An 11,585-nucleotide genomic window follows, 5' to 3' on the forward strand; every position below is an offset into this window, starting at 1 on the left:
TTGCATTTGTTACCCAATTGCCTTGACTGTGTTTTAAACTGAAAACAAATCAATCAATAAATAAATAGATAATAACACATCCACATTGCATCCAGTCTATTATTTTTCAGATGAGAATCAAGGAAAGGAAATGCATCACACAGTTTGAAATGAGTGTTGGCAGTGGCACTGATCTCTCGGGTTTCATTGTTATAAATTAATTGACTGACATTCTATCCCCCAAAGTAAAAGTGCACTTGCTGAAAGAGATGGTAGAGACATTCATCTGTGAATCACTTTTGTTTGTTTGATCAAGTCAGATAACTCCTTTTCCCAACAGGGAAGGTGAGCTGAGGTGTAAATCAGCAGTGTGCAGCACAATGGAGCCTTTCAGCACCGTTCTGTCTGCAGTCCATTTAGGCAGCAAACTCTGCCTTTATAAAACCGCTGTACTGGGTGTGTGCTCAATCTGCTAAAATGGTCAAACAACAACAGCATATCTGGTTTTCCAGACACATTTCAAGACAGCCTGTAGTCTTAAAAACAACAACAACAAAAAAAGGCCAAATAAGACAAGTCTCAGTTTCAATATTAAGGTCTATAAGGCTTTAGTGAAAATGCCCAAGTATGCCCCCAGGTGAACAATAAAACTATTTACTACACTTAGTTTTCAGTGACAGCATTGCCACCCGCTTCATTCGGTTCCCTTACATCCAACTCCTGACAGAGACAATAGTGATACTACTGGACTACCACGTAGCCAATACAAGTCCCAGCACCCTGAAGGGCAGCAGCACAGGGGCCCCTGGACTCCTGGACGCATGGATTCCTGTCCAATGAGACCAACAACACCTGGAACTGGTTGGACAGTGAGTTTTGTATGCTCTGTGAGTGGTCTAACTCCTGTCCAATGCTTTCTTTTCTTTTCTTTTCTCATTTATTTAGCTTTTGCACTTGGTCACAATATCACTTGTAAGGAGTATTGTTTACTTTTTATTTTGACGAAGATGCATACCCCACTGGCCAAGACAGGCTGCATGCTCCATCAATACCAAGACATCAGACTGTCGTTAATAACACAACTGCATTTAAAAAAAATATATATAGTAAGTGAAAAAGATGACGTGATTAACAACAAAACTGTTTTTATGAATTGTATTAATTTGAACAGCTTAAAAGAAGAAAAACAAACAAAAAAACAAACAAAAAAACAAGTCACGTACTATTAACACGTACACTAACACATTTAGCAATGTAAAATAATTTATAGAACACCTTTAACGCTTCAAGTATGTCAATTGAGACGCATGGCTGTGCTTGTAGTTCTTTTAAAACGCCAGAAATAAACTGTTTAAATGCTGTGTGTTTTCATCCTTTCATAGATTGGCCACCCCAATAATTTACACAAGACTTGTTATTCGGTTTATTTTGGTTTTACTTGCAGGCAAAGCCTCCTTCCTCAGATCTCATAGGCCTTCATCGCGAGCTCCGCCTCCGTCAGAGTAGCCAGGAGCAACAGGAAGCGACAGCCCCGAAAAAGAAGAGTTCACGCTGGAAGAAGAAGAAGAAGAAGAAGAAGAAGAAGAGGAAGAAGAAGAAGAAGAGGGCGAAGAAGAGGAATAACAGTGCAGGAGGACAATACACAGTTCGATCGGTCCGTCCGTTGAAAACCCCCCCTCCTACGAGCCCCAGAAGCGGAGCTGCCACCTGTGAACCGTTTCTGTCGGGTTCTACGTGGCACATGAACGAGCATGTCGTCGCAATAGAGCTACACAAGTTATCATCGGAGCGGACGAGGTGAGTGCGAGAAGTAAATGGGAGCGAAATGGTGGCTGAGATTCATGTGCTGCCGTGCGCTCCTCGCCCTGGGTTTATTCTATTCACTTCGTTTGTTATTGTTGTTGTTTATCTGCGTAATGTGACACGTCCGTGCAAGTTGGTGGTGTGTTTTCTCTGCTCCTCCGCTGCTACACAGCTACTATTCTTTTTTTGTGTGTGTGTGTGTGTGTGTTTGCTGTCTCTCCATCCGCCCTTCACCCCGACCCCAACGCCACGTCAGAGAACAAGTTTGGCGAAGTTTAGCCTTTTACCCCCCTTGTGAAGGAAGCGGAATTAACAAAGGGTCGCAATGGAGGGAGCACCACGTGTCGGAACTGAGAGCTGCTTTCTGTCGGGGCTGGCCGGCCTGCCTGTCTGTCTGTCTGTCTGTCTGCGCTCCGCCCACATGGCTTCAGGAGTGTGTGTGTGTGTGTGTGTGTGTGTGTGTGTGTGTGTGTGTGTGTGTGTGTGTGTGTGTGTGTGTGTGTGTTTGCGCACCCTTGTGCACCCTGCCATCGTAATGTCACTGAGAAATACGTATGTATATAATATGTATGTATTTACATACATACACACATGTATCTATATATATATATATGCATATATCTGTATACTATATGCATATGCATATACATAAATATATATATATGTATGTATGTATGTATGTATGTATGTAGAGTGGATGTAAAACCTGAGTGCTTCCTGTCTTGACTAGATGTAGGGTGTGTTCATTTTCCCCGCTCCAGGCCTGACGAGTCATTTTGAACAGGTCTGCCACGCTGATTGGCTCACAAATGGTTTAATTTGAAACACAGGATGTTGTTTTGGTGCCTTGCAAGGCCTGAAAGCTGTCCGAGAGCCAGATGACTCAGCCGCTTCACTTGCTGGGCCTTCTCTCTCTTTTTTTAAAAAAAAAAAAGAATATATATGTTTCCGTTCGCATATCCGTTTGCAAGCGCTTATGGCTTGTTTGTCTCTCAGCTGCTCCGCCCTACAAATTCACAGGTTGCACATTTTCTGGTGCTGACGTTGGTCTTTTGTAATTATTTGAATGCAAGTGAAGTAGAATAAGGCGAATGTCGTTTCCATTTTGGTTTCCTATGATGGAAAACGTTTCAAACGACCGTTTCTATGAATGCCGGTAATAATACGATCATGCGAGTAGCAATTAATCATGTTGAAAATTTAGGGACCTTAACGCAAAGTGGTCCTCCAGCTGTTGTGTTTGTTACAATGCGCTACATTCTGATTCAATGTAGAATGCGAGAATCAAAAAAGAAGCTTATTTAGTAGGAATGTAGCATATGGGGGACAAGTAGCCATCCTAAAATATGAAATGTTCTGAGAAATGACGTCAGCGGCGTCAGTTTATACAAATTCACAAGAGTCCATTGTTGTGAAATCCAACATAAAACAGCTTCCAACGTCCTGATTTGCTGCGTTTCTTGGCCAACGTCTTGTCTGTGCTATCTAGCGCTAGCTTCAAAGTTCTCTCGCTATCTGCTTCAACAACCCTTATGACTCATCCAAAACCAGGCTGATGTGCGAACACATCATATGTAGTTAATGCAGTACGATAAGCATATGATAAAAGCTTCTTCATCTTGAAAACAAAGATAAAGTACAAAACCAACACACATATTATTATTATTATTGTTATCATTATTAGTAGTTGTAGTTGTAGTAGAAGAAGAAAAGACGGGTAAAGTCCTCCATTTAATGTGGAACAATAGGAATGATGTTAATTTATGAGTCTATTGTGATACGTGACCGTTGCTGCCTGCTGCAGTGTTTTGCTGTCACACGTTTGTATTGGATGCCCATTCTTCTCCGCAGTTACTTTGGCTGAACTTAGAATGAACTTATGAACAAAGGTTGAGGGGAAGACATGGCGTCTGTTTATTGGGAACGGTGCCTTCTATTGTAATTTGTCTTAAAGTGTGGTTTTGATATTCCTGCTGGTATCAACCAACTCGTTGTTTGACACCTTATACGTGATGATAAGGTCCATTACAGCATTTGTTCTGGGCCCATGTTGTGTTCCTTTGTACGTTTTATTTCCCGGGAAGATCCGATTTTCTCGCCATGGCCTAAAGTGATTTGAGTCATTCACCGAGTCGCTCCTTCCACCACTTGCTTGTCTTGCAGCCTGTTTGGTCGTGGCCATGGCCCAGGGCACCAGCATCCCCTACGAGAAACTGGCTGAAATTGGAGGCGGGGCCTATGGGACCGTCTACAAGGCCCGGGACAAAGTGAGCGGGAGGTTTGTGGCCCTGAAGAGTGTGCGGGTCCAGACGGACCAGAACGGCCTCCCAGTGTCCACGGTCCGAGAGGTGGCGCTGCTGAGGCGGCTGGAGCAATTTGACCATCCCAACGTGGTCCGGTAAGACTGTCTGCGTTGTTCGCGACTCATCTCTGGGGTCAGGGGGGGTTTCCTGCTGGTAAAATCTGCAGCACCCCAAACTCCCCAGTGATATCTCACCTACTACTCTCCGAACAAGTCCCACTGAACCCAGGAAGGAGGTCTAGATCAGTGGTTCTAAACTGGTGGTGGAGTCTCAGGACCCTCTTTTTTTTTTTTCCTTCGCATGAAGTTGCGACCCAAGTTTATTCCACAGCACGCAAATTTATCCCACAAAATAAAAAAAATGCTAGCCCGCTTCCTGTTAGGGGTGGGAATCGCTAGGTACCTGACGATTCGATTCCGATTCGGAGGGCTACGATGCAATTAATCGCGATTAATCGAGAATCGCCAAAGCATGCAACATACCACGGAAATGAAAAGTCCCAATAGATTTCGTAATTGGCCTCGCCCTTTGCGACTGTATTGGCAGCTTTGTTCTGGTGTTGGGAATGGTTGTCTAGTTTGGAGAAACTGGAGGAGTTTCTGTCTTTTCTTCCAACTGCGGGTGCCAGCGGGCGAAATGGTTCCTCATGTTCGTCGTTTTGCCACAATATTTGTTTGTAGCGTGACACAATTTACAAACAATGTGACTCTTGTCGAGTTTCTTTTACCCATCAACCTCGTAAAAAACCCGAAATGCTGCCACTGGGTGGCTTTAAATCCCGAACTAGCTGGTCCAATTTGTTCTTCAGTCATCTTTGACAAGTGTGCGTCACCTTAAACGGTTTGGTACGATGCTGCAGTGCAGTCGCACATGAGTTCCACGCTCATTAAAAAAAAAATATATATATATATTTTTTTTTAAATTTGTGAATCGATTCTTAATTGGCAATGTCATAATCGTGATTAATCTAAGAATCATCCCCCCCCCCCACTCCTACCTCCTATCATGTCTACACAATAAATTATTGAAATTATTTCATTTACATCCCCTTCAAAAAAAAAGGGAAACTGCCCACGAAGCCGAGGGTCACGACCCACCAGTTGAGAAACACTGGTCTAGGGTCCCTCCTGTGCAAGCACAATAGCTACAAGCACTCTTGGTCTGACTCACTAATGAGCAGATTGTACAAGATGGATGGAAATGATGCTGAATTTGCACAGCTGAACTGCACCATTGAATGTTTTAGTATTCTTATTTATGATGTAGTTGTTCATGCACGTTTAGTATTTCTATTTATTGTGTCATTTTGTGTAGCGAAATGTGTGGTTGTGAGTGAAATGCCCTCCGTCCCAGACACATTTTCCACCACGGCGGAGACGCACAAAGATGCTTTGACTTGTGATTTCGAGGCCGAACTTTTGTTGTTTCATGGCAGGCTGATGGACGTGTGCGCCACCCAGAGGTCGGAGCAGGAGACCAAAGTCACGCTGGTGTTTGAACATGTGGACCAAGACCTGAAGACCTACCTAGAGAACGCCCCGGCTGCAGGATTATCCCCCGCACGCGTAAAAGTAAGAACTCACTCGCAGTGCTTTGATCCCGACTCTGTAATCTGCGGTTGTGGCCAGAGCTCATTAAGAAAATGTTCTGCTAAAATATAGACTTGTCATTTTTTTTTGTATTTATAAATATATATATATATTTTGTGCAGGACTTAATGAGGCAGTTGCTGTGTGGTCTTGCATTCCTTCACTCCAATCGTGTGATGCACCGCGACCTGAAACCCGAGAACATTCTGGTGACCAGTCAGGGCCAAGTGAAGCTGGCCGACTTCGGACTGGCCCGCATCTTCAGCTGTCACATGACCCTCACTCCTGTCGTAAGCTCCGCCCCCTAAACCTGATAGGACTCCCCCTACACCTAGAAAACTACATGAGAATGTCTGATGATACGATGCACAGTGGCTGCAGGTTAGATTCCCAGCAGGGCCTTCCGGTGTGGCGTTTGCATGGTGTCCCTGCGTCTGCATGAGCTTCTCCATCATCTTCCTCAGTCCAAAGACGTGCACATGAGGCGAAATGGCAACTGTAGATTTTTTTTTTGTACAATCTGCAACTGTAGATTTTTTTCCCAGCAGCCCTCTGTGACCCCGAGTGCAGGAGAAAAACAGACATACCCTGTCAAGTCTTTGGGCCAGATTCTCATCTGTGTTTAAGCTCGGTTGGAATCAATGTCCTGATTCCCAGCAACTCCGTCTCTGTGTTTTTACGAGACATTAGCATAGCATCTCAGTGAATTTCTAATCAGCTTCTTTTTTTTTTTTTTAATTAGGAGGTATTTGCATTCAAATTGAAGTACCTGATATATTTCCAGATGCCCAGGCAGGCAAGTCAAGCGTCCCCGCACCATCTTCCTTCCTAATGTCGTCCTTCCTAATAACCCCAAGGCTTCAATTAAATTGCACTCGGATCCTTCCAGTAAAGCTGAGCTGGCTAACGAACTGGAGGTAGCTGCACTGCGTCCGTCCGCCGTTCGCCGTGGTATGACATGGGTAAAGTCATTTTAAAAAAGCAGCAGGCTGCCTAATTAAATCTGCCCCGGGAGCCCGTGGTGAGTGGGCTGATGTGTCAGATTTTCCAGCAAGGGGCTCATTCAGACGGCAGTTGATCCTCTGCTCTGTGCGTGTCCACTCCAGCGTCCTCACCATTCCAATCAGTGTCACTGCTGCAGATTTCACCGCTGCCTTTTAACTTTCATGTTTTTACAGTGCAATGTTTGCCAATTAGCTTTACACAAAAATAGATCAAACAATCAAATCAAACATCCAGTCATGCATTTTGCCATAATGTTGTTGGGTTTTTTTTTTAAAGAAAAAAAAAGCTAGCCTCTTCACCAGACTTTCTTTTTCTTCTTCACTTTTGAATCAGGTGGTGACATTGTGGTACAGACCTCCTGAGGTTCTGCTCCATTCCAGTTATGCGACACCTGTGGACATATGGAGCACTGGATGCATCTTTGCTGAAATGTTCAGACGCAAGTGAGTCACAAAAAATGAAATGAGTAAATGTAACGTATGTATGTAATATATGTTATGTATGTATGTGTTATGTATATATACATATATATATGTATGCGTGTATATGTATGTATGTATATACATATATATATGTGTATATATATATATACATATATATGTGTATATATATATGTATATATACATATATATGTCTGTTAATTTAAGTAGGCGGAGTATGTGCCTCTATGAATTCAATGCTAATCATCCAGCCGCAGTAACCGTACTGAGTACAGGTGGAAGCCTTATAATTGTGAAGTGAGTTCTATTTTTAATGCTACTCATCATCAGGCTATTTTCAGATGAAGTGGATTCAGATGTGCACCTGCATGCACTCACATGCTGACCGGGCCTTCATTCATCAAAATGTTGTTTCAGAGCAATCGGCTGTTTTCTAAATTGTTGTTTGAAGCTCACATTGGTTGGCAAGTTTCTCATTTAAACCACACAGCCACGTTCGGTACAAGGACACTGAAGCATCAGGTTATGGGGAAATATTGCTCTGGTTAAACATTGACAGAAACATTGCGTAGTCTTTCTGTTCTTGTGGGAAAGGCTCATTCTCCATGTGACGCTTCATGGAAAAAATGCACTCTGAAAGCCACCGACATGCTTTCTTGCTGTCATGATTTTGTCAAGTTTCCCCCACAATCTGCTCCGTCACCTACACAGCAGCTCCCTCTAGTTGTAAAAGTGACACATTGCTAAATAAAGCATAATGTAAAACTGCCCTTTAAAAAAAATCTATTTGTGACAAACATGTTACTCCTGCAGCGTGTATAAACTGTCTCTCATTTATAAATGTATTTCAATTCACTAAGAACTTGACCACCTCTTGTTTGTATGTCAGACCTTTGTTCTGTGGAGACTCAGAAGTGGACCAACTTGGAAAAATTCTCCAGTCAGTACCTTTTAATCCCTTTTATGAAGATAGGAGTTGTTGATAGTTCTTCTAATTCATGTGCCTGTCTTGAAAAAAAAATAAAAAAAATCAACCATCTTTCATTTCAGAGTTACTGGCTTGCCTTCAGAAGAGGAATGGCCGACCGAAGTCACGCTCTCGAGAAGTAGCTTCCCCTCCCTCTCGCCTTGTCCAATCACTGACTTTGTTCCAGAAATAAATGAGAAGGGGGCTCAGTTATTGCTGGTAGGTCTTTGTTTGGTTTTCAGGTTCAAAGCTTTTTATCAATGCTGTGCCTCTGTTGGAACCTCGGCACGCAGCAAATAGTGGCTGGCAGTTCCAGTATGTGCGACTCGTATCACTCTCACTATCACTCACAAAGATCTGAGCTCTGACTTTAGCGTTGTTGAAAACCAAACTACTGCGTCTGCTGCGACCAGAATTGACTCTTTGTTTGAAATGTGAATAAACTGAATTGAAATAACTACCTGAAAAACTGACCGAGCCCGCAGGCATTAGAAGGCCTGGTCGCTCTGCTGTAAAATCTTGGCTCTTTTAAATCACTTTCACCTGCCTGAAGTGTGACCAGACCAATCAGCCTCTGATCACAATTTGCACCGGTGACTCTGGTACCAAAGCTTGTGAGTGTTTTTGTGCCAGCATGTCATCAGGACCAAAGCCTCTGTGGATACTGTTTGCGGCCGCGTTCCATTTCTTGTGGTCCTGGCCTATTGTCCATCAGCTGTTTCCCCCAAAATGGACATGTGCAATACCCTCATGGGACACTTTATCTGGCACAACTGTTTAATGGCACATTAATACAGTTTTTTGCAGTAAACTTGCTGTTTTTAAGCGTATAGCCGGCATCAGCACGGGGAAGCAGAGTGACTGCGTCTCAGATTTGCATGGAAAACGTGAGTCTGTCCCTGCCTCATATCAACTGTTCAGGCTGCAGCGCTGTCAGTGATATTTTCTTGGCCCACTTTCGGGCCTTTCAGTAACCAACTGAGCATCATTTAGACATCACAGAACTACCTTCGTATTGTCACTGACCTCGTCCATCCCTTTGGGACTGCGGTGTATATTTTTCTTTTGATGGCAGCCTGTCACCAAGACCAAGCTATAACACCTCATCACTGGTGTCTGCAACACCTCAGCGAGTTCCCCCTACTGTTTGGTTGTCGTACGAATCCCACACCTTTGTGAAATATGTCCAGCACCTTGTAGAAACCATGCTACAGAAGAAAAAAAAAAAAAGTCAAGGCTTTTGTGAAGGCAAAAGAAGAGAGTGACCGAGTGCTCAGGTGTCCCAGATAAAGGGGCAGATGGGTCTCCGTCCTATAGATAAATGTATGTGAATCATATCACCCGATGTTTGTCTTAGCAGGCTGCACAGACGGGAGGTCCGACCACAGAAGAGTTTATCGCGTGACATTTTTTTTTAATAGCCACCGTGCTCGTAAAACTAAAAATAGTCCATCGTCTTGTTTAATTTAATCCTCCTCTCGCTCCAAGAATGGTAACACGTTTTTTTTTTTTTCCCTTGATTGTGCCTATTTTAAGAGAATGACGTTGCTCTGCTCTCTCTCTTTGTCTTTTTTTTCTCTCCCTCCACAGAAAATGTTAGCCTTTGACCCCGCCAAGCGAATATCCGCCCTAAATGCCTTAGAAGATCCCTATTTCCAGGATGAAGAGATATTGACTCAGAACTCTAAAAGCTGAAACATTGCGGTGAAACATGCAGCAAGGTAACTGTTCAAGTTTAGACCTGGCTTGACCATGTAGGATTTCAGTGTCATTCCATGGATTGACTCGTTAACCCCGCTTCAAAAAAAAAAAAAAAAAAAAGACAAGACAAGGGAAGGGAAGGCCAAAAAATGGGACGTTCTGAAAAGCAGAAGAGCGACCTGAAGGATCAGTGGAGCGTCATCACGTCGGTTCATAATCTAAGCAGCACGACTCCCCTGCACAGGGAGCAGCGTTTTTGAGTTTCCTGCATCAGCCCGGTCAGCGGAAGACTGAAGGAACTCACGCTGTCGGTCTCCTCCTTTGGAACCCTGCTGTTGTTATTTCTATTCTGACAGGGAGAAGCAGAAACGGTGTCCGTTTGTTACCCGAGTGACACCTCAGGGTTAGAGCAGCCAATGGTCAGTGCTTTTATTTTTATTTTTCACTTGTTTTTTTTTACTTGTTTTTGTTTTGTTTTTTTTGTATCCCAGGAACACAAACGCCTCGAACACGCGACAGAAATTATGTTAATGTAGCTCACGAGGAAATTATGTGCGATCGAAATGCCTGAGATTGGCCTGTCAGAGAGTGAAAGAAGAAGGGGGGTTGGGGGGTGGGGGGGGTCTTCAGAGGGCTGAAGAGTGGCTTCATCTAAATGTTTGTTCGCCATAAGACCACCTAATAAAAAAAATCAACTTGCACAGAAATCACGTTTTGTTTCTGTTTTTTGTTTCTTGCTGGCTAATTGTTCTGATGGCAGGCTGTGTAAATGAATAAATCTTATCATATTGAAAGTGGACTGAAATGTTGTTGTTTTTTTTGTTTGTTTTTTTACAAAGTCACATTTTCTGTGATCATATATTCAATTACATTTCATTTCACCAACTGCATGACCAGAAAAGAGATCACCTAACATTTTACCTGGTGTCAACAGTCAGTCAGTCAGTCAGTCAGTCAGTCAGTCAGTCTCGTACTGAAGAATTTTTAGCAGGAGTTTGTTCCTATAAATGCGTCAGTGCTCCCATTTAACTCTGAAATGTCAATCGCCTGGAAGAAATAATTTAAGATGGAGCAAGACGGGCGTGACCCCCTTCAAAACTGAACATGCCCTCTGTGTCCAAATAAGCCTTTCAAGCTAAATCAAACCAAAAACACAAAGATCGCCATGGCAGTAATGAGATGGGGGATTTTAAAGGGGGTGGGGGGATGAGGAGGGGTAACAGAATCCTGCGTCTTCGACCTCCGTAAAACACACTTCCTCGCGAGCGTCTCTGCCAAGCTGCTCCAGTTCTGCAGCTGCATGCGTCCACCTTGCATTGCATTTTCATCATCATTATTCTTATTCTTATGTTGTAGACGTCTTCTTGCGCCCGCTGCTGCACCGATTCAAGCAAGCAGCATCCAAAATGTGCATCACCTTCCTCTTCGGAGGGGATGATGGTCGGTCGACGGAGGGAGGGAGCGGGAGCAGCTCATAAATTGCACTGAGGGAAGGAGAGAAGGAAGATAAAGAGCCGGAGACAGGGGCTGATGCATTGGCAGGAGCTGTGGGCTTCTCCCCCCACCGCGCTGCCACCAACCCCCTTCCTCCTTCCTCTCCCTCCTCTCTCTCCCTCTCTCCCTCTCTCTCCTGCCTCTTTTGTTGTGTCGGCATTGATAAAAATCTGATGAACGCAGTCACGGACCGCCGCCGCCACTACCACCACCACCACCTTGCTGCTGGAGCTGCAGCTGGAGCTGGAGCTTTAGCCGGAGCTGGATGTGCAGCAGCAGCAGCAGCAGCAGCAGCAGGCTAGCA

At 44.0% G+C, this 11,585-nt stretch overlaps 1 protein-coding gene across 1 annotated transcript; it reads left to right on the forward strand.

Annotated features, from left to right (window-relative positions):
- Positions 1–1,428: 1,428 nt before the first annotated feature.
- On the forward strand, positions 1,429–10,586 carry cdk4 (cyclin dependent kinase 4). The gene is made up of 9 exons (XM_076024578.1): positions 1,429–1,523; positions 1,556–1,776; positions 3,946–4,180; positions 5,521–5,656; positions 5,797–5,964; positions 7,013–7,122; positions 8,009–8,059; positions 8,170–8,305; positions 9,677–10,586. Exons 3-9 carry the CDS (start codon positions 3,963–3,965, stop codon positions 9,779–9,781), a joined length of 924 nt encoding a protein of 307 aa, XP_075880693.1. The 5' UTR covers positions 1,429–1,523; positions 1,556–1,776; positions 3,946–3,962; the 3' UTR covers positions 9,782–10,586.
- Positions 10,587–11,585: the final 999 nt, after the last annotated feature.

The sequence above is a fragment of the Nelusetta ayraudi genome, unplaced genomic scaffold (assembly GCF_046127955.1).
Source record: "Nelusetta ayraudi isolate G7.1 ecotype Tasmania unplaced genomic scaffold, CSIRO-AGI_Nayr_v1 ptg000017l, whole genome shotgun sequence".
Taxonomy (NCBI): domain Eukaryota; kingdom Metazoa; phylum Chordata; class Actinopteri; order Tetraodontiformes; family Monacanthidae; genus Nelusetta; species Nelusetta ayraudi.

Coding starts and splice junctions, on each gene's coding strand:
- cdk4 (XM_076024578.1), top strand. CDS start 3,963: ATGGCCCAGGGCACCAGCATCCCCTACGAGAAACTGGCTGAAATTGGA. Junction 4,181..5,520: donor GACCATCCCAACGTGGTCCG/GTAAGACTGTCT, acceptor GTTTCATGGCAG/GCTGATGGACGTGTGCGCCA. Junction 5,657..5,796: donor TATCCCCCGCACGCGTAAAA/GTAAGAACTCAC, acceptor TATTTTGTGCAG/GACTTAATGAGGCAGTTGCT.